General features: G+C 30.5%; 1 protein-coding gene across 19 annotated transcripts in view; it reads right to left on the bottom strand.

Moving 5' to 3' along the window:
- Positions 1-24,498, bottom strand: part of LOC134685569 (twitchin-like) — a 131,446-nt gene that overhangs the window by 65,505 nt on the left and 41,443 nt on the right. For 9 of the 19 annotated variants that reach the window (XM_063545366.1, XM_063545363.1, XM_063545371.1 and 6 more), the window contains 13 exons: positions 23,811-23,904; positions 21,213-21,296; positions 19,050-19,118; positions 18,056-18,190; positions 17,270-17,512; positions 12,425-12,470; positions 11,763-11,821; positions 11,215-11,262; positions 8,960-9,030; positions 5,982-5,996; positions 4,395-4,580; positions 2,313-2,580; positions 614-753 (listed from right to left, as the gene is read on the bottom strand). In XM_063545366.1, the coding sequence (XP_063401436.1) occupies positions 614-753; positions 2,313-2,580; positions 4,395-4,580; positions 5,982-5,996; positions 8,960-9,030; positions 11,215-11,262; positions 11,763-11,821; positions 12,425-12,470; positions 17,270-17,512; positions 18,056-18,190; positions 19,050-19,118; positions 21,213-21,296; positions 23,811-23,904 (1,458 nt within the window). Of the gene's footprint in view, positions 1-613; positions 754-2,312; positions 2,581-4,394; positions 4,581-5,981; positions 5,997-8,959; positions 9,031-11,214; positions 11,263-11,762; positions 11,822-12,424; positions 12,471-17,269; positions 17,513-18,055; positions 18,191-19,049; positions 19,119-21,212; positions 21,297-21,732; positions 21,805-23,810; positions 23,905-24,498 lie in introns of all 19 variants that reach the window. The other 10 variants (XM_063545375.1, XM_063545379.1, XM_063545368.1 and 7 more) reach the window with 10 other exon arrangements.

Below are 24,498 nucleotides of genomic sequence, written 5' to 3'. Positions count from 1 at the left end.
TCTATGCCAAGCTAATTTTCAAATTATGTTATCAATAATCTGATTTGTCTTATGCATCAATTACACTTACTTTTGATCTAGATTATTCATTGTATTTTCTTTTCTTAAAACAAAGTTTTAAAAAACTGTTATTTGTACATGTCATTACAGACACGAATTTTTGTTCTCTTTGTTAAAATGCTAATTCACAATTTCACATACACATCACTAATGCATTTGATAAAATGGTGGTCATTTCACTTAACTCAGAGAGTAAACAGATCAGAGAGTAGGTGTCTCATTCTTTTTGTTTTGGGCCTGCATGAGTGTCATTTGGATGATATATGCAATAAAACTATTTTAGATTCATACCCATACCAGGGGGTTTGTAGTTCTACACAATAAAGTTCCTTTATCAAGACCCTTATAAGCACCATTGTATTAATTGTTATTTGAGAACTTATCCGATTTGCTGAGTTTAAACTTGTTTCCACTGAACTGATAAAAAGATCAAGATTTAAAATAAGCAATTAGATTTCAAACTACTCTAATTATCATTTTCTACACTACACTACACTACACTGCAATAACTCTACATTACACAATCAGTATTTATTTATCACTCTAAACCTACCTCAATTGGCTTGCCATTCTTGAACCATTTGACTCTAGCTCTTGGATCAGATACAAAGCATTCCAAATCAACCTCCTTTCTCTTGGTTTGTGAAAATTTCTCTGGTAGTTTCTGTGTGAATTCAAAATGTGGGGCTTTGGCTGTAATGAAGACAAAAACAATTTTTAATTTCTGTGTCATTTGGTCTCTTGTGGTGTGTTGTCTCTTTGGCAATCATAAAACACCTTCCTTTTTATAAAAAAATAAAAACCCAATTTACTTACACTTACCATGCACATGAAAGTAAAAATAAACCCATCCCCTACCACCTATGCATTTCCTTTTCGGATATTTTCTGACTGATTCTTTGAATGATTGGGTATAATGACACTTACTGAATCATTTATACAACTTATCCAAAATACCAGGTGAAAGCTAAAACAGTAAACAAAACCCTCTTAATTGATTCATAGTTTGAGAAATTTTAGTTAACCAAAGACTTATCACAGATTTGACAATCATAGTTAATAAGATTGGAGTCCAACCCACATAGTGTGTGACAGATTTGAACTTCAACCTTAGTATTGACAGGTTGGTGATAAAGAAGTTTAACTGCTTATACTATTTAGACCATTTAGGCCCCAAAACACATTTTGAGAAAAATACTTATCTGCTTCAACTTTGAAAGTGCTTCTAAATTCACTGTTTTTAAAAAAGTGTATTATATTACAAACCTTCAACATAAAGCCATGCTCCTGACTTGACACTGTTTAAGTGTATTATATTACAAACCTTCAACATAAAGCCATGCTCCTGACTTGACACTGTTTAAGTGTATTATATTACAAACCTTCAACATAAAGCCATGCTCCTGACTTGACACTGTTTAAGTGTATTATATTACAAACCTTCAACATAAAGCCATGCTCCTGACTTGACACTGTTTAAGTGTATTATATTACAAACCTTCAACATAAAGCCATGCTCCTGACTTGACACTGTTTAAGTGTATTATATTACAAACCTTCAACATAAAGCCATGCTCCTGACTTGACACTGTTTAAATGTATTATATTACAAACCTTCAACATAAAGCCATGCTCCTGACTTGACACTGTTTAAGTGTATTATATTACAAACCTTCAACATAAAGCCATGCCCCTGACTTGACACTGTTTAAGTGTATTATATTACAAACCTTCAACATAAAGCCATGCTCCTGACTTGACACTGTTTAAGTGTATTATATTACAAACCTTCAACATAAAGCCATGCTCCTGACTTGACACTGTTTAAGTGTATTATATTACAAACCTTCAACATAAAGCCATGCTCCTGACTTGACACTGTTTAAGTGTATTATATTACAAACCTTCAACATAAAGCCATGCTCCTGACTTGACACTGTTTAAGTGTATTATATTACAAACCTTCAACATAAAGCCATGCTCCTGACTTGACACTGTTTAAGTGTATTATATTACAAACCTTCAACATAAAGCCATGCTCCTGACTTGACACTGTTTAAGTGAATTATATTACAAACCTTCAACATAAAGCCATGCTCCTGACTTGACACTGTTTAAGTGTATTATATTACAAACCTTCAACATAAAGCCATGCTCCTGACTTGACACTGTTTAAGTGTATTATATTACAAACCTTCAACATAAAGCCATGCTCCTGACTTGACACTGTTTAAGTGTATTATATTACAAACCTTCAACATAAAGCCATGCTCCTGACTTGACACCATTTAATTCCAGTGTGTACTTTCCACCATCTTCAAGTTTGACATTGTTGACCACAAGTCTGTACTTCATGTTATCATTTTCAAAGTGATATTTGTGGCCAGCAAAAATCTCCAACTTGTTTTTAAACCACTTGACTTTGGCATTCTTTTTACAGAATTCAGATTCAAAGATGGCTTTCTTGTCACCTTCAGTTGCTTTGACGTCATCCAATTCAACAATGTACTTGTCTGGTTTCTATGGAAACAAACACATTTAACAAATGAGATTGTGATTCCAACATTCAAAATATTTCTACCTTTCTATGGCTACAGAGCATTCAAAATGTCATTTGAAATTTGTACTGGACTCAAAACAATCTTCCAAGATTCTGAGTCAAGTACAGGTTCTCTGACATCTGAATATCATATGACCCTATCCTATGATTAGTTTGAGAGAGAGAAGGAAGGAACGAAGAAGGATTTAATGGATACAAAATAATAACAGCTGATATAAATTGCTTAACATTGGAAACAGGTTGAATGGATAAAATTGAGCGATAAAGAAAAACATTGGAAACAGGTTGAATGGATAAAATTGAGCGATAAAGAAAATAATTTTATGCAGAATTAAATTATTTGAAAGGAAATGCAGATGAGCTGCCAGATACATGCAAAACTTTAAAGAAATAAAATGTGAACATAAAATAAAACAAAACAAAACAAAAAATAAACAGATATAATAACACAGCTAGCCCTATTCACACAGCACACCTTAATTACCTAATGTAAGAAAAGGGCACTTACAGTCTCAAGTCGCCCAAAATACAGCTTCATTTTAAAATCTGGTTGAACATGAAAAATTTGTCACCATATTTCCATTTTTTGAGATGAGAAACCACTTTTGCAAACGAGAATATACTTACAACTCTGTGAGATCAAGAAGTACTTTTTTGTTGTTATTTCTTCAACAAAGAGGTTATTTCTCAACTAAGACTAAAGAAAAACAACATAAAATGGACAAAATAAATACTTCCGATCAATTCTGTTGCCGAGAAAAGTTGTAAAGCTACTTTGACAACAGCTTTTTTATATTCCATTTTAACAAATCTCCACATTTGGACCACTTGAGGCGCTATGCCCTTTACCCTTTAACATGCTGTTACATAACAAAAACATATTTAATTCACAAAACAGAGATTTTTGCAGAAATTTGTGCCAAATTCATGTTTAAATTTAGAATAAAAAATTTGAAAAAGGGTTTCATGTAACCTTATGTCTTGTCTGTGATTGCAACTGTGAGTTGGCAAGTGACATGCTGAGCGTAAAAAGATCAACTGTTTTCATCATTAAGCTATTGATCCTTAAAAAATCTGTCTTTATTACTTTAAAATTCCATAAAAAATTGACAAAGTTATTGATGTTAACACATTTTTTTTACAATTCAGACTCAACAAAAAAGAAACGCTTTATATTTAAGCAGATGAAAGAGTTATATTTGATATATTTACTTTGTATCAGTTTTTTAAAAGCTCTAACTTGCAATAATTTTGTAATACTTATCTTTTAATTATAAGTTTTTAATACCGTCCATACTGGTACACTATAATGATCTTGCAATATCATCGCCCAAGATGAAATCATTGTAATAGTTTGTACAAATTTAATTTGTTTAAATATTTAACATTAAACAATATCAATTTTAAATTCCAAAATTTATTTTATGGACAGAATAAACTATTCAGTAACACAGGGATTTTTCTTTGTTTTTTAATATCCAACTTATTTGAACTTATTTTATATAAAAGCTAAAAGCTATTTTAATAAAGCTAAGGGAGAATTTTTTTTAGTGCTGATTATTTATTCTTGTTGAAGAGGATTTAATCAGATGGTAAAATAAAATAAAATAAAATAAAATAAAATTATAAAAAGTTGCATGCAAAATAAAGATTAAATAAAAACAAGGACATAACAAGAACAGAAATTAATAATTGATAAGTAAAAATAGTCACAGTAGTCAAGGTGATGCTTGTTTATTTTTGTTAGTGAACATTGACATTGATTGAGATCTACCTCTTTTTTGGCCTCTCTATGTTGGAGAGTTGGCCAATCGGGGATTACATCTACAAGAGAGGGTCTACGGAATTGTTGCATGGAGGATCGACGGGATTGTTCCAGAGCCTCAAGCTTATCAACTGTTGCTTTCTCTACCTCCAAGTTATCTCGGGATAGTTTTCTCATGGCCTGAGCTGATTCTCTCTGTTTGGTGCAATAAGGTCAAGCAATAATATTTTGTATATATACACATTTTTCTAACTACATTAAAATGAAAAAAAATCTTTTGACATTAATTCAGAAGCAGTCAACTATCTTCAGTATATTATATACTGTATTGACAGCAAAATATATTTTTAAAATAACTCATATAAATTAAATTACTGTAAATTTAGAAATCATTGCAATGTTTTTATTAATGTAAATAATGCTACTGCACTAGTATCATAATAATAAGAATTCACAATTTTGTGTCCGATTCATGTATGCAGATTTTCATGATATTGCAATAATTAATCCAGCATTCTTGTCCGTTCTTCAGAAATCACAATAATAAATACATGCAATAATTTCTGAAATTACAGCACTTATTTTACCGAGTCATTTAATTCCCTCATTTGAGTTAAACGTTAATTTTGTATGAACTCTGAATCTGTCAAAATGTATTCTGCATGTGACTGCTCTAATGAATTGAAAAGACTGATTTTTATTCCACAGTTTATGGAGGTTGAATATGTATGCTGCAAATATAAACTCTATTAACAAGTGTTCCTATTATGAAGTAAAATTCCATTTTTCCTAATTTTATTATTCATCCACACTTTTTTCACACATGTAAATTGTAAACAGTTACTAGCACAAGACATATTATATAAAAATGAAAGAATGTTTTGAGTAAAAATTCAAAACAAGGAATTATTTGAGTCCGGAATAATTTTGAAATCTGGAAAATCTATAAGAAATATATAATAAAAACTAACTGAACTAAATAGTTTTAATTACACATTTCTAATAACTTTTCTAGAATTCATATAATTCATTGTTTCAATGTTATTAGGAGTAGCTATATAGTTCTTATTAATGCAGTTTTAAGGTATGGGAAAATACAACCTCCAAACTTTTAATCAAAGAGAGATAACTCTAGTTAGTAATCAATCTTTTCAACTTCAATTTCAACTATTTATAAAACTTATTTTTGAGCTGTAATTCTTCCAATACAATTCGAATTCTATCACAACTTTCAATAAATTATAAGTATGGCTCATTTTTTTAACAATATTCTATTCAAACGTTTCTTTTTTTGCTTTGAAGGTAAAAAAACAAAAAATACAGAAATAAATGTATAGATAAAAATATATGTGACATTCAGAAGATTGGAAATGTTTATTTTTTCCTATTTGTATTTCATCTGGAAGATAAATCAAAATGCTTCATATTTGCAATGTACCTTCAAATTTCAATAATTGAGGATGTACATATATCTTATTTTTTATATACAGAGGGAATGATTCCTGTATCAGTATTATAGGCAGACAATATAAAGTATATGTTCATTAATAAGCGATTGTTATTGTACAACATCTGACAACAGATAGTATGATTTACCTGGTCTTTAGGCGTCTGGAAAAGGAAGAAATTCAAATTTTTATGGCTTTAATTTTGCAAGTGATAGCGTTAAAACTAGTTAATCATCAAATTATGAAATATGGTATTTTTTATAGTTATTAGATTAGTGAGTTAAAATTAGGCATTCAAACTAAAGTTTATGATATATTGGATGAAAATGATAAGATTTGAATGTGCTCGATTCAAAGCAAAAATATATAGTGAATAATTACACCTTATGTAAGAATCCTGGACTTTGATTGGTTGATAGCCAGTATATTTTTGTTCAATCCGAAGTAATTTTAGCAGAAATAAACAAAAATGAGTTTTTATACCGCCTTCTAGAAATATTTGTAGACAGCAGTAATATTAGGAAATGAAGGAAAAGAGATTAGGTCCTGAAAAGAGAGTGAAAAGATCTAAATCTGAAAAGAATGTGAAGAGAGATATATACAAGAAAATCAAAAATCTTATGAAGTCAATGTTGAAATGTTACATAACTTGATAAAATTGTACTATAAAGTCAGATTTTCTCCGTTGGTATAAAGGACATTTTGTTTCTCAAAATTGCACGGTTTAGTTTTCGATAAACCTATGAGTGTGACAATACTGACACAAACATGAGCATATACACTTACTTGAATTTACTGGAATTGTCATTATAGACTGATCTGATATAAAGTAATACTATGTTGGCAGTATCACCTTATAATGGTCTATGAAATCAGATATGTTTTCCATTGCAAAAGATGATTGAGGTTGTTGGGGAATACTTGTTCCTTATATCTGCTAGAACAGAACTCATGAGGAATAGTGACTATACCAGTATACTGTACTACTCTTTCAAATAGCCCTTCTGGCTATTCACTCAATCATAAGCTATATATGACCAATGATATCAACATTTATTAAGTCTTCTGTGTTAGAGGAAGGGAAGGAACATGGGTTTATACACCTACCTTTTTACATTACAGTGTTTTCATTGAACAAAGTAGTGACAAATATTGTACCAATTCTTCCATCTTTAACGCAAAAATTAAAATATTTAGTTGATATACCAGCTCAAAATTAAAATATTTATTGAAGGAAAACTATTATAAAAGAACTCCAAAAGATTTTTCTTTCAGAATCACTGATATTAATACTAATAGCTAATGTGACATGGTCAATGCACATAAACATCAACTTGTACTTACAAGCTTCAATTAATCCATACAAATTAGACTGACAGAAATCATCAAAAGGAAAAGATATTTCATGGGAAAGATGGAAAGATCAAATGTGAAATGTGATATACTGACAGGTACAATAACTGTGATTTGTGATAAGAGAGTGTTTCATTATACATATATATATATATATTAGGTATATTCAAGGTAGGTCACAGGGAAATCATACTTTAGTGCGCAGAATGAGATAAACTCATCAATACTGTATGGGTTTATATATATTGAAGATATATATTTGGGGTGCATTTTTTTTATAAGGAACAGGACGTGCTTGATTGTCAAAGATTATACTATTTATTGTGCTCACAAAATGAAGAGGCATTATGCCCCTATTGTGCATGTGGAAAAGTGAGTAAAGGATTTGAATCTTGTGAATGTGAAGGAATTTTTTGGGATGTAATCTGTTAACACTTACATTATGTTTAAGAGACATCCTACGATTTTTTAAATCGGCTTCTGTCTGTTGATGGAAAAGTTAGAAATCAATGTGAATCTTGGACTTATATTATCACAATCAAAGGGAATTGTGGGAGATTAATTCACATTTCAATGAGCCATACATTTCATTTTTTTATACAAGAAATTCAGCTCTAGTATATATATTTCTACTCTAGCAAATATCACCTCAATTATCTAATAAGTCATTATGGCCTACTCATTTTTGATATACTGAAAATTAAGAGTAGATGTTCTGTCAAACAGTAGGTCAATTAAAATATTTCTATCATATCTTATTAAGATAACATTTTTACACTTTTGTGATCCAATTATACAAACATATTTGTGTACTAATAATTTTAAAGTACTTTCTTTTGCAAGAAATATTCTGAATTATAATTTTCACAGACACTGAACAAAAAATCTACTCTTATTCTTGTAGCATTTTTCAACAATTTATCAGCACTATAAAAAAAAATCACACAGAATCAATTGCCTGGTCTTTAGTCGTATCTCTGTGACGTAATTGAATACTAAAGAAATCAGCCATGACATCAGAGCCAGTCGATGAAGTAGACAGTTTCCTCATCCAACTGTCCCTTCTAAATGGCTGAATCCTTATTGAAGGTTCGGCATCGTAAACTGAGGAACTACGTCTAGAAGAACTGGCACTGCTGTACTTGAATCATAGTGGAAGAGTCAAAGTAAAACAGGTAGTTTTTTGTAAACAAGTAATTTCTTTATTGAATTTCCCTCAAACATTAACATTTAGTGCATTTAATCTTTATATTATTGATGATCAAACTTCAAACAATGTAATTTGAGGCCTTTTTATCTGGGCTATTTTCATTGGGGACACTCAAAATTTAGAAGTAATAAAGTCGGAAATTTTTGGGAACACCAAACTAAAATGAGGTCTGAAAATATAACAGCCCAACCAAACCCTAGTTGCCACTTATAGAAAGTCAATATAAAAAAAAATCCTGTAGAAAATCTATCAAAAAGCAACACAAGACCATGATAGCCAATCCAATGGCAATATTCTACTTCTGTCCTTACCATCATGACCATAGCTGAGTTGAGTTACACAAATTACAAAAATATGACTTGAATAAGTGAAAACATTTGGATAAGCACATTTAGGTTAAAGCAACATCATTTTTATTTAAATGTTATGACAAATATAGTGTTAAATGGAAAAAAAAGAATTTCAAATAAATATATGTGTTTTCTTTGTGTATGTGTTTTATGTGATTTAAGCAGACTATATTTTAATCAGAAATTTGTTCTTAATCTTTGAAATATACATACCCTTTCTACTTCACTGTCAGCCAGATGTTGTTTCATCGAATCAACCAAAGATGGACGTCGTTCTTTCTTCACTGTGTAGTACAAATATCAAATTTATCATTTGTTTACAAACATAAATACAAGTCTCGATCAATGATTTAATAAAAAGCTTGTTAATCTTTGCAGTCTTAGTACATACAAAATGTACTCTTAGTTTGCAATTGCAGGATATTTTGTGTTTATGTTATTAAGCTATGAAAAGCAAATCTTTTTATGAGAAATTAAATGTATCATCAGAGCGTTAGAAACTTGCATTGTTCTGCGCTAGAACATTATTTGAACTCTGAGTCTTTCAGAGAAAATAATCTGCTGCATAACTTAAAAATGTGCGCTGCTGCGCTTTTCCTTCTCTTTACAGAATTCATAATATGAATTATTGAAGACTTGAAAGCCTAAGTAAAATAAATGCCTGCAATTTGTGTCTTCTTTGGCATCAAGACACAGCACAAATTTAGACAAAAAACACTGAATACAAATAACAAATACACATGTATATATAAACAAAACACCACATTATTAATGATATGATACATGTAGATAAAATGTGGTCTCATGAGTGCATGTTGTTGGCATAATAAGTATATCTGAATAAATCTGGGTCTTTTAAAATTGAGTTTCATGATATTCTGAGAAATATTATAGTGTAAGAATGTTTTTCAAATTGTAACCCTTCAACATTTATTTTAGATGTTTTGGATAGCTTTAAGTATACTTCAAAAATATAAATTTCAACATGCCAGTCTTTTCTTAGATAACTTTATTTGATGAAAATGGCCTTAAATCGTGACATATTTTGGATAATGATAATAAGAGTGCCTCAACTGTCAGCATATGAACAAATTAAAGTAGTGCGCTTCTTATGAGACCAACAACAAATGGAAGTTTTTAACGACCTTGACTGGCTATACAACCCTTGCACGGTCGGTAATGAGACCACACTTAACTGGTATTAAATGATAGGCAAATGTTTCAATTCTCATTGGATGTATATAGAATACTCAGAATACATGTTTAAATATTTGTACTTTAAGTTCAAAATACATGTTTGTCTTGATATTTAAATTGCAGACCTGAGTTCCTAAGCAACCATATCAATAATACTACATGCACTTAGGGTACAATGAACTATTATTGTCATGGTTACTTAGAAAGACAGATGAAAAAACAAAATGTATTCTAAATATTTCACATACCTCAAAATTTAAATTTTATTTGGCAAATCAGATTACTTGAGGAACTTTAGTCAGATTTTTAATTTAAAAGGCATTCTATAAAATTAATTCAAAGAATTACCTTTTTCCTTAGGATAACTCCAGTAATATATTTCAAAAATGAAATATCTTTTACCTACCACTGGTCTGAAAAATATCTGTTGTGGTCAAAACTGACCATTAAAATAAATTCTAATTTTCACAAACACACCTACCACTTCAAATTTCTACTTTTATTCTAACTAACTAAGACATTAACACCCACTGGAGTTTGAATTAAAAGGTTTTAAAAGCCTAAAGGAAGGACAAATGATTTTAAACATGCCAATTTATATAACTCTAAATACTTTTTTTTTATCTTTTCAATTAAGCACGGAGAAAGACAAAAATATCTATGGTTGAACCTTTTACTAGAGTTGCTGCCTTAAGATATGCAAACCCAAGTCACTAAATTTTAAGGGTATCCTAATAACTAAGATGAATTGCCTAGGTAAGTCAAATGATCTAAAGCTAAGCTATGATTTATGTCTAGACACTAAACACACAAAATCGGAAATGCGCAATTCAAAAAAATCAACTAGCCGTAATGTTTTGCACCATATTTTGCATCACGCTATCATTTATAAATAGCAATTTTAAAGCAATATGATATTGTAAAAGGAATTAATGAGGGTCTTAGCAGATTGTAGCTCTTTTCACACAAAAATCCTTCTTCTTTAATTGATTGCAAGTTATTGGCATACCGAAAATGTAGATAACAATTTTTTTTTAAATGAAATTGATCACAGATTTTTCTGTAATTGGAAGTAATTTGGCTCATAAAGTAAGGAAGTATTTTAACTGATTAATATTTTATCATAAGGATGAAAAATTGCTCTTTAAAAATCAAGCTTTTGGGTATGGTCATTTAGTATTACAGCTAGTTATAAAATAGACAGCTGATAATAGCGCTTCTGCAGAATTGCTAAAGCTTTGGGGGTGTCATTTTCACTTGGCGTTACATACTCTGCGGTGGTTTTTGCAGTTGGCTTTGGTCTTGGCCTTGGCCTTCCACTGAAAAAAAGTACATATCAGTTTCATAAGCAACAAAACGAGAGAAAATAAATGAGTCTGTGAAAGACGAAATCAGCAAACACAAGTCTCTCCCCTACCTCCTCCTGGTCCATTAAATAACATATGTGCGTTTTTTGTTAGTGCAAAGGTTATAATATGTGCATTGTGCAATAATGCTTCAGTGTGCTAATAGGTATGAAGTGAGGAGTTCTGTAAACAGAACAAAATGTATTACAGTGTAATTAGTCAAGGTATTATTTCATCTCATTAATATATTGTAACAAATTAATGGAAAAGTTTGAACACTCTAGATTGGAAAATATTATAATGTAGATCTTGACAGGGAAGACTTTCAAATTCATTGAATTTAAGTAAAGAACTTGTTTAAGAAAGAAGGTATATTTGAATGGTTGAAGATTAAGAAAATTGGTCATAGTGAGATTCAAAATTGAAATATGTTTGGTAAATTCTGGTGAAAACAAAGGAACTGTCAAACAAACCTGGTTTAAGAGACCCCCAATCAATGTCATCATCACCATCATTTTTCTTCTTATGATCTCTGAAAATATTAATAATAAAAACACACATGTTAAAAATGAACTAAATATTTGTTATAAAAAGGTAAGAATAAAAGTTTATTGATTTGGAATATTATATTTCATTTCACAAGTAAGTACCCACATAGCCAAGATCTGTCCAACAAAAGCTAGCCTTGACCGACACTATCAAAAACTAACTGTATAATAAAATGCTATCTGAGATCTATGCTACCAAAAGTTAACAAAGGCATGTTCAACCAAATGCTAGTCTATCCATGTAAAATCAAAACGCTCGCCCAGATGTGTTCAACCAAATGCTAGTCTATCCATGTAAAATCAAAACACTCGCCCAGATTTGTACAATCAAAAGCTAGACCAGACCTGTGCAACTGAATGCTTTTAAAGATATATACAATTAAAAGCTAGTCCAGCAATGTAATCATACCAAAACTCCTTATTTTTGTTATGCAAACTAAGTTTAAGGTTGATGTTGCTGCAAACTACCCTATGTTTTATCCTGAACCTGACTACAAGATGAACAGACCTGAAAACATAATGACCCAGTACTATGAGAAGTAGGCAATAATAGTAACCATCAAATAATTGTATAATTTCAAGCTTACCTGTGTTTTAAGAGAGACCTGAAGTCCATGGCTGAATCTTTTGGATCTGAAAATACATTAGTCAAAATACATTAAACAAATTGCTACTACTATTTTTAGTATATAATAGTTACAAAATTGATTTCCAGTGATTATGACAGTATCTTGTTGATTGATCTTCAACAGTTAAAACTTTAAATGATTTAGTGATTAGTCGTAAAAGCTAGAGGCTCTAAAGAGCCTGTGTCGCTCACCTTGGTCAATGTGAATATTAAACAAAGGAAGCAGATTGAAAATTGACTACAAAGGTCAATAACTCCTACAGGGGTCAATTGACCATTTCGTTCATGTTGACATATTTGTAGATCTTACTTTGCTGAAAATTATTGCTGTTTATAGTTTACCTATATCTATAATAATATTCAATATAATAACCAAAAACAGCAAAATGTCCTTAAAATTACCAATTCAGGGGCCGCAACCCAAAAACAGGTTGTCCAATTCATCGGAAAATTTCAGGGCAGATAGATCTTGACCTGATTAACAATTTTACTTCATGTCAGATTTTCTCTCAATTATTTGGTTTTTGAGTTATAAGCCAAAAACTGCATTTTATCCCTATGTTCTATTTTTAGCCGTGGCGGCCATCTTGGTTTGATGGCCAGGTCACCGGACACATTTTTTAAACAAAAAACCCCAAAGATGATTGTGGCCAAGTTTGGATCAATTTGGCACAGCAGTTTCAGAGAAGTAGATTTTAGTAAAAGATGTATAAAATTTACGAAAAATGGTTAAAAATTTACTTTAAAGGGCAATAACTCCTAAAGAGGTCAACTGACCATTTTGGTCATGTTGACTTATTTGTAAATCTGACCTTGCTGAACATTATTGCTGTTAACAGTTTACCTATATCTATAATAATATTCAATATAATAACCAAAAACAGCAAAATTTCCTTAAAATTACCAATTCAGGGGCTGCAACCCAAAAACAGGTTGTTCAATTCATCTGAAAATTTCAGGGCAGATAGATCTTCACCTGATTAACAATTTTACCCATGTCAGATTTGCTCTAAATGCTTTGGTTTTTGAGTTATAAGCCAAAAACTGCATTTTACCCCTATGTTCTATTTATAGCCATGGCGGTCATCTTGGTTAGTTGGCGGGGTCACCGGACACAATTTTTAAACTAGATACCCCAATGATGATTGTGGCCAAGTTTCAAATAATTTGGCCAAGCAGTTTCAGGTGTAATACCACCAAATCATGATACGCCACATCCGGTTGCATACAAAAGTAGGTCTAAAAAAATATTCCCTTGAATTTGACAGTTGTAGAAAATTAACCCTGCATTTCAATGCACTTAAATTTTTCTGAGTCATAAACATGTATGTTGGGTGTCTGAAAGCATCATTCTTTTTTTATTTGATGGTCTTATAAAATATTTTGGAAAGTTAAGGTTACATAGTTGCCAAAGCAGGTAACCAGTAAATAACCTGGTAAAAATGTGATTGTTTACTTCCGGTGCAGGTTACTTTCTTATATGCAATGAAATGTAGTGTGAAATTTTCACTGTAGCACTGGAAAGGATTAAACTTTATTCATGCAAAGTATTTCTTTGGTTGAAATAAAGGTAAATTCTGTACAATTTTTTTAAAAGTACCAATTTAACAAAGACTAATAGGGAAAAATCAATGGTGGTATTACACCTTCAGAGGAGAAGATTTTTCTAAAAGATTACTAAGATTTACGAAAAATGGTTAAAAATTGACTATAAAGGGCAATAACTCCTAAAGTGGTCAACTGATCATTTTGGTCATGTTGACTTATTTGTAGATCTTACTTTGCTGAACATTATTGCTTTTTACAGTTTATCTCTATCTAAAATAATATTCAAGATAATAACCAAAAACAACAAAATTTCCTTAAAATTACCAATTCAGGGGCAGCAACCAAACAACGGAATGTCAGATTCATCTGAAAATTTCAGAGCAGATAGATCTTAACCTGATTAACAATATTACCCCATGTCAGATTTGCCCTAAATGCTTTGGTTTTTGAGTTATAAGCCAAAAACTGCATTTTACTCCTATGTTCTATTTATAGCCATGGCGGCCATCTTGGTTAGTTGGCGGGGTCACCGGACACAATTTTTAAACTAGATACCCCAATGATGATTGTGGCCAAGTTTGGTTAAATTTGGCCAAGTAGTTTCAGAGGAGAAGATTTTTGTAAAAGTTAACGCCGGACGCAGGACGACGACGGACGACGACGACGACGGACGACGACGCCGGACGCCGGACGCCGGACGCCGGACGCCGGACGCCGGACGCCGGACGCCAAGTGATGAGAAAAGCTCACTTGGCCCTTTGGGCCAGGTGAGCTAAAAAATCAGTCTATTGTTGAAAACCGTAATTTTAACTCTTATTGTCTTCCCATTTTGTTGAGTTGCTGTCTCGATGTCATTGACCTCACATTTCTTTTCATTTGTATTTGTATCAAAAGGAGGTGATTTTCTACTTCCTGTTATTGAACAATTCAGAAAGGGTTGCATTATGGGAGTTGCTGATCAATTGTGGGTATTCAGATATCACTTAAGAAAATTCTGATACAGCACATCAAACAGGTACCACAAGATATAAATAGAAAATAAACAAAGAAGGTATTTTTCATCTCTTTTCATTTGACATTTAAGCGCATACGATACAGTTTTGATCCTGTATTTACATTTTGATAAAAATTTCCATATAGACTATTTTTTACTGGATTAAACCAAATATGTAATAAAAAAAATACCTTCATGTGCTACTTTATGAGTAAAATGAGGTCGAAATTTGGTATATTTATAAATTGATGGCACTCATTTTTCCATAGAGTCATCTTTACTTTCATTAATATGTAGACTGAAAACATATCATCGCTTACTGAGATGTATAGTCTTCAAATCTGAATTTCTAACATAGGACTTAATCATCCCTTTTCGCAAATAATGCAGTTTAAGATAACTTGTGAACTGATTCATTATAATTTGTAAAAGAGAAGCCTATACATATGACAAAACCAGTCATTCAAACATAACATGTAGGTCAATGTTACCTTACTTTTCTAGAGACCTATGATGTAATCCAAATTGTGTACAATGGCAAGATATCAGTCAAGTACTGACTTGCAGTTGTATAGATCTAGCCACCATTACACAAAAAAACTAACTTACTTACCACTAAAACTCATCTTAAGTACACAGAATGGATTTTAGTCACAAGAACATTTTGTGAAATGGTGCAAGGATAATTACATAACCTTATTGATATCAGATTTGTTTTACTTGGTGATGGTCAGTTGTTAGTGCAAGAACTTGAGCAATTTTTTCTTATTCATATGCAGATCATTTTACCATTCTTCGTATTTCCAACTTTGCATATTTGTTAATTCTAACTTTTGCTCTAAATAAGTTGCAGATAAGATCTCAGCAGTTTTTTTGTAACTTTGAGTTCAGTGGTCCTTTGTCTCATAAAACCATGTTCATTGATTACTTAGTAATTCTTCTCCCAAAGTATTTCTTGTTAAATCATTATAAATCTAACCTTTAATTATTTCATAGTTGTAAAACTTTGCAATTTTAAGGTGATAACCAGGGTTGAGGGAGCTAATACAATATACCTTATTTCTATTTGTTTACCATTTCTAAACATTAGAAAGGTTGCCCTCAAATTTTGACAACATAATAGAAAATGTCTGATGCCATAAAAAGTTATTGTTGTATGATATGAATAGTTCAAGAGGCACAGATTCTCAGGTCAACAAGCCCAGATTTCCAAGGAGCAATAAGCGTTTTTCTTACATAATATCAAAATAATCGGGGTGAAAAGATTAGAATGTTTTAATCCCAATGATTGACACAAACTTCTTAGCAATTTAGGAAATTTATTAGAGTTTTGTACCATAGCCTTGTTCCCTTTTTTTATTTATAAGATTAATTAGATAAAGAACTACTGCAACTCTTAAACGTCGAACATTTAAAATACTTGCCATTATTGTGCTTTGCGCTACTAAGCTCTGAATCTTTGTTTTCATATCCATGTAGCTTGCTGCTGCTGCTGCTGTTTGAACGCTGCCTGTGCTGTGCATAAGTGGTTGGGTCAAAGGTGAAAGGTGAGGATAGCATTTGATGAGTGTTAGCATCCAACATCAGAGATCAATTTGCAAATCTTCTTGGGTGATGGCCTTTTAACAACCATCCAAAGGAAGCAGTTCTGCCAAGTGCTGATAAGCAATTTTCTTTATATGTAACATGCAATGCAAGGTGCAGATTGGTTTATGAATTGTGCAATAGGTGGGCTATTCCAAAATTAATGTCTGGGAGGTTGGACTGCCTTTTCCCTCTGAAAGACCCCTACCCATGCATGCAATTTTAATTACAAATTTAAAGTGTTATTTTGTCAATACTGTTCTTTGAGCGTTTCCATATATAATTCATAATAGGTGCCTTCTAACCCCCATAAAATTAATTCTGGAATGCCCCTGTGTATAGATACATGCATACTAATGAGATAAAGGTAAAACCTAGAGCGACTTGACCATTAACATGGTCAATGTGATGATATATTTATTTCAGAATCTTCATAATTATTTTGTAAACTTCATCAGTATTCTCATTTTTTTTAAATATGAATATAGGAATGGAGTAAACAAAACATTAAATTATGAAGATATCTTACTTCATGCTTGTACCTTAGACAACAGCTACGCTATAGGCCATTATTTATGCAAACGCAATGACCTGTCTGCAAATGTTACATGCTCCGATTATTTGACTCGTATTGCTTTTTATATCGCAATGCTACGCTAATGCCACCAAAAAACAAACCTTTAACAAAAACACTAAATGTTGCCTGGTCGACTGGAACACCTTCTTGTTCTACAATAACTGTATACTTAGATTCATCAGAAAATCTTGCTTTGTTAATGTTGAGAGAAGAACCTTGGTCCTTGTGGATGATACGTGTTCTGGTGTCATCCTTCAACTCTCTCTTTCCACGGAAGAATTTCACATTAGGTGCTTGAAGGCCTGGCTTGACATCAAGTGCGCAATTGACTCTGAGATCCTCTCCTACAATTGACAATGTTAATTTAAGATTTTGTAACATTATAGTGCAAGAACTAAAAGAATAGTAAAATCAACAACTATGTACCTCTGGTGAATTGTTTACAATTTCACTTCAAACAAATATATATACCTTTAACAATGGTGATATTGTCTGGTGAATAAGTGACAATGTCAAATCAACAAACACATATCTTCAACAATGGTGACATTGCCTGGTGAATTGGTGACAAAGTCACATCGCAAATATATACTTTCAACAAATGTGACATTGTCTGGTGACAAAGTCACATCACAAATATATTCTTTCAACAATTGTGACATTGTCTGGTGAATTAGTGACAAAGTCTAATCACAAATATATACTTTCAACAATGGTGACATTGTCTGGTGAATTAGTGACAAAGTCTAATCACAAATATATACTTTCAACAATTGTGACATTGTCCTGCAGTTATTAACAATGTCTGGCAAACAAATACAATAGTGATTATGTCTGGTGTATTGGCAATAATGTCACATGACCTAATCACATGAACAAATACATACCTTCAATAATTGTGACATTGTCTGGTTTCTTTGCAAGAGCATGTGTGGGACCTTCAATCTTCTTTTCAGGTTTCTCATCCTTCTTCCTAGAGACTGATATCTTCCTAGGTCCAGCATCTTCATATTCTACATCATCTGAAATTATTTATTTAATAGTCATTTCAATAAAAGATAAATTTTTCTCTAGATCTTTTGATAATAGCCACCCAATAATATGTATGCAAAGTCAATTTGACAGAAGTTCGAATATTTATAACTTTGGCTTTAGTTTCTTTTGAGGAAAATTAACAGGAAATTATGATGCATATATTGTGAATATTTATTATGCTAGAACTAAAACTACCATTTATATAGATCACATCTACCTGGTTAACAAGTTTCAAACTCAAGAACAATTATACGTACAGATAAACAATCGATATGAGAACAAATCATAGTCGCTTATCTTAATAATATCATTTCATATCAAATAAATAAAGCAGACAGTTTTACTTCAGTGACTTTCTATGTACAAGATATAATTTTCCATTTATCTATTTTTTATGGGTTTTACTATCCTATACTATACCACTTTGGTGAGTACCAGCTGTTGGGGAGCATGTAGTTTATCACTTTATAGACCTTTAATCTGGTTAGTAAACCAGAGAAAGAGAAAGTGGGAAATTCTATAAATACATACAGTCAAACCTGCTATACATGTCACCACTATACAGTGAAACCTTACTAAGCAGGTTATCATCTTCTTATCTCACTGTAGTAATTACTATGCATTTTGACCCTCAAGGTCATTTCTCTTATAAGGTAACTTTCATCTAACCTTGAGTGTTACTTTTATATACAGGTTTTACTGTACTTATCCGCCCTTTTTTAATGTAAAATGATGGCTAATGGTTGTCAATGGATCTCCTGAAACTAAGTCTGTTCCAAGCCTTCTGATAACTATATTTGAATCATCTGACAAACAATTGTAGCACATTCAAAACTTTTGACTTACCGTGATTCATGACGATTAATGGAATCGATGGTCGATCATCATCTCCTTCATAACCATCCGACAGGTCATCTTTATAATCAAGTTAATTAATTAATTAGTTATCACCCTTGTCTGCTCATTAATTAAGTCAATTTTTTTTTTTTTAAATTTTCTTCAAAACTTTTCAATATTTTGATAAAAAACAAAAAAAATATTATTTTTTATGAATTTGATATCATTTCATTGATTTAAATCTTTAAATTCTCAAGAATTTGGTTGGACTTCTATAGATTTCGGTTTAAAACAAAAGGAAATTGACTTTATATTCACATAAAAAAAGATTGAAAAATGAGAAAAAAACAGTAATAATCAAATTCAGGCACTGTCGATGCACTTACAAAATTACAACACCAATAAATAATCGGTGAAAGTATTATATTTTTCAATGCGTTTTTAGACATTTATTGGTTAATTTTGATCATTTCAATCCTAAACCTATTTTTACTGTTAACTCTACAGAGGTTAAATTTTTGTCTGATTATCTAAGATATACTATATTTAAAGCATACATTTAAACAGTGAATTTAGTATATTAAATTGATATATCTACATTATGAAGCCGAGCTGTTAAAATGAAACATGATCTTCACATGTGAATCAGCAAATAAATTTTCGACACCGCTTTGGTGTCAGTTTCACAAAAAAAACTTACAACTAAGACTGAATGTAAGTCATGGAAAAATGCAGTATACTTACAATCAATCTTAGTCGTAAGTTTTTTTGTGAAACCGCCTCTTGGTATATAAGAATGGACCTTTTTGATTTATTTATTATTAAGGACAGTTATATAGTGTTTAGCTTGCAACATGCTAAATGTAATTCATCGTATGATTTATAATATTTATAGCATATATTTTTTAAGAAATTTTATTGGTGCCAGCATCTAATATATCATGTTAAATAATTTATATACTAGCTGCAAAAGCAAATTATGCAAAAGCTTATTGATATATACATAATTTTGTAAATAACATAAAATATGTTACACAATTTTCTTCTCTGTGGAGGATAAATTCTGGAGTTTATAGCTCAAAGATATTCAAAGTCTGATATTTCTTATTATAAACAGTTAAGTCAGCCAGATTAAATGTATATAGATATTGTTAACCTGAATTTTTCTCATTTGATGCAATTTTTAATTTCATTATTTTAATTGCTTCTAATAATCTACTGAGTACTGTTGCAAAAGATTCCATTTTCTTACAGATTTTAGGTGAATGGCAAAATAGGACTTCTCACAAAAGTATTCAATTTGAATTTGAGTTCTCTATTCCAATAATTGGCTTGAAAATTTGACTTGCTAATTCATATTACGAACAGTTTCTAAACTATGGGGTTTCAAATGTCACCAAGTAAAATGTTGAAATAAGAAATAAAAATTTACGAAAAAAATAACCTTTCTATGAAAAACAACCAAAATTCTATGTTCAGTAAAAATTTCTGTAAAATTGTAAAATCCACAGCAAGGGTGATACTGTGAGTTATTGCTATGACGACAGTCACATGACAATGTCCCAACACTGAAGATTTTATAATGTGAAGATAAAATTAAAACATTTTCTGAATTTTTGTTTTTAAATTGTCTTATTTTTCTAATAAAGATCTTAAAAAAAAAAAAACAATTTGAAAATTTGTTTTGAAACAGAAAAATTGAAAAAATAAAACAAAAATATAATAAAAATATAATGAAAATATAATGAAAATAGTAAAAAAATAATTAAATATTCTGTTTAATAAATATTATTTTACTGAAATTTGATGAAAATATTTGTTCAATATTGAATGATTTACATATGAAATGTTTTATATGATATTTTTACAACATATAAAATAATTAGGGACATATATCATGCAAGACATCTGTACAGCAAAGCTCAGCCAACTGCATGCATGCCTTAATAGTCAACAGCCAATCAAAAACAATCAACTTCACTTAAATAACAGAAAAATATCATTAACTTTAAAAAAAATTGTAGGTAATAAAATTTAATCAATTAACAGATATGCAATAAGTACTTGAATAGTGAAATTAAAATTGCTAATTTCAACGAAAAAACAAAAAAATCCTGAACTTTTCATCATATTTGACTGTTGACTATTATACAAAGTAAAGTAAGTACATACCTGCCTCTTCAAGTTCGAGTATAGTAGTAGGTTGTTTAATATACATCTTTGGTTTCCGAGGAGGAGTTCGATTAAATTTATTATCTGTTAAAAATTCAGCATAAAATTGACAGTACTCGTGTGTTATGACTTGTCATTCAAGTAAAATTGGAGGACATGTAAAACATGAGTGAGGTCAGTCTGGCGTTAGTCCTATATATCTATGATGTCAGATATATATTTTCCCAAGTTGATGATGCAGGTATACATTTTTATTTTCCTTACCTATACTCAATGTATACGAAAAATAAATATGATATCCGTATCATAGGCAGTGAGATAAAACATGCACCTAAACAAGAAGCAGGCAAACAGAACATCTACAAAAAAACAAGAAAGTTAAACACACACTTTATCTTTCAAGAATTATTCACATTCAGCACTTATTTCAATCAACATCGAAACTTGTTTCATAATAAATCAGGTAGAAATCTGATTATAGGCCAGTTGTCTCCCTTTGATCACTGAACTTTGACCCTACCTGTATTGTCATCATCAATAACTATAGATGGTGGAGGAGCTGAGATTTTCTTTGGAGCTTCTGGTGCTGGTTCTTCAAGAGGTGCAAAAAGGTCAAAGAAGAAGGAAAAGTAACAGAACTAAAGTAAACTACAGTAAAACAAAGATTACAAGTGTTCCTATAAAAATGACTGAATATTATTAATATTCTCTTTTTTAAGAGAAATTTGACCAAGCTAACTATCACATTTAAGCAAATTCCCATTCAATGTGAAATAGAATGTATATTTCTTATTTTGGATCAGGTCAATACATTTTGCAGTCATTTTTATGGGACAGAAACTGAAAAAATAAACCTACTGTGAAAACTAAAGATATATTAAACAGAAACTGTGAATGCTAGCAAGAATAATAGGAATGGAGAATAAATAAAAATTAGACTATTGGTACATCATTTTTGTACTAGAGGTGATAGACAATGCTTGATGGAAAAGAAACACTGAAAGGCCTCTTGAATAAGTAAAATAAATATCCAAAAAGACAGGCATTTCTATTTAATACCAATTCTGGACGCTTGAAATTTCCTAAAAACTTTTGAACAATGATAATGAACATAAAAGATGATATTTTATTCATTTTAGATTACTGACTTTAAAGTTTTATATCAAGCATTCGCAGTTTCATATTTATATGGTATTTTCTATAAAATAAAGGGTGCAAATTATAAAATAATATATCATGAATACATATTTTATGAAAAATCAAATAAGAAGAAATAAATGGAAAGGACAGGTGATTAAAGGTGTGCAAGTAAAGTAATGCAAATTTATCAGGATATTAGAAAGGCAAAAAACATGTATTACAGAAAATTTCAAATGGTTTATCTGTTTTCCCATATGCAAAGAAATAGATTTAGACAGAAAACAATTAATCATTATCTTTCCCATTTTCAAAACTGGGTTAGGTTGGTCAATTTTTAAACATATTGCTGATTAATATTGGTACATTTGTATCAATTTCAATTTCCCATCTACGTTGCAAAAGCTTTTAGTTTTATACCTGAATTGGTGAGAACCTGTTCAATCCATTAATTAAAAAAAAAAAAAATATTACAACATCAAATAAGGTGTAAACTTAAGTGGGCTTCATAATTCTTGTGTGTATTGTGTATATAAATTACAATGCAAGTGTTCTTTCTAACGGAGGACATTTATTTTTCTTGAGCAAAATAGAAAGGCCAAATTTATAATTACAAACTTCTTTTTTTTTTTTTTTTTTTATCAAAACTGATTTTGAATAAATGAGAATACCAAATATTTATTCTTAGCAGCAATGTATGGTACAAAAAGAAACACTTACATGGTACTGTGAAAATTATAATAAAGGTGCTCTGATGTTAATGTGAACAGAACTAAATAAATTAATATTAAAGTAGTGTTTCTCTAGGAAATCGAACTTCTTGTGCTCTTTTTGTACAACATACCTACTTTTCCAATTCATTTTAATGTCATTGGCTAAGTAAAGGCAAGTTTTGTAGGTCTCCGTAAGAAAAGGGGAACAAATATAAATGTAAAGTCAATTCAATTCAAAATTACTATCATTTACTTTCATTTTTCATATCATTTCCAAAATATCGTATAGAACTTCAGAGAAAAAATTGATATCAGTCAATCTGTTCATACAACATTGAATAAACTAAAAATCATATTGTGTGGAAATAATACTAAACTGAAATAGTGGATAAATCTAGCAAATATATAAGTGTGCAAAAACAGTGCTGAGTCAAGAAAAACACATTCTCGTAAATGAATCTAATTTCTCTTTGAATGAACTACTATGAAATTCCATAAATTCTCAATTGAATTGAAAAACTATGTTTATATCATTTAAAATTTAAACCTTTTTTTTGATTGAATATCTCAGAAAAAACAAATATCAGATAAACTTTGTTATCCCAATTTATTCTCTCACAAAGCTTATAGTTTTAACATTCAAAAGAAAATCCATAAAATTTCAATTCCTCCAAAATAAGAAGAAGATTCATTTTCCCGACTTATTTCTATACATAGATACAGCGTTCACTTCTATTTAAAGTCATACCTTTCTTTTTCTCAGGAGCCTTTGACTCCTCAGGTTCTTTAATTTGTGGTTGTATCTTTTCTACTGGCTTAACCTCTTCAGGTTGTGGGATTTTCTGACATAAAAATAATAAATCATAACATATTTAACAATAATTGATATATATGTCATCAATTCAAACATTTTTACTATCTGGATCTTTTCTACATGTTTATTTTCAATTTTGAGAATTTTTTTCTTAGAGAGGATAGTCTTTTGCTTGAAAAATTCTTTTTATTCTTTAAAGCAAATTTTCACTTCTGTACAGCATTTGAAAATATTGATTGTACACACTATAGTGAGTATTTGCACACAAATCACTTCCAGTCAAAAAGTGTAAAAATATGTTACTAGTTGGATTTTGCTTCTTGTAAGTATCAGTAGTTTTTAACAAACTATATATATCTGTTGATTTAGCTTTACGTTACAAGTTTTTATTTCCAATTATAGGTGTTTCAATTGTCATAAAACTTCAATATGTTTTCATTAAGGAAGCTAGCTTGTCATGTTTTAGATTTTTTGTCAGATTTTCGGAATCCTCTGGTTTTATCCATTTGAATGCCTTGAAAAAATTTGCCCGGTGACCTCCATTTTTCTTTTTGTAAATCTTTTACATGTATAATGATAAGCCATCTGTAAAAGTCTTATAAAATTATAACTACTTTTTCAC

Source organism: Mytilus trossulus, chromosome 9 (genome assembly GCF_036588685.1).
Source record: "Mytilus trossulus isolate FHL-02 chromosome 9, PNRI_Mtr1.1.1.hap1, whole genome shotgun sequence".
NCBI classification, from domain to species: Eukaryota; Metazoa; Mollusca; class Bivalvia; order Mytilida; family Mytilidae; genus Mytilus; species Mytilus trossulus.
Note: the sequence above shows the minus strand (reverse complement) of the source record. Positions and strands in the feature narration are given on the sequence as shown.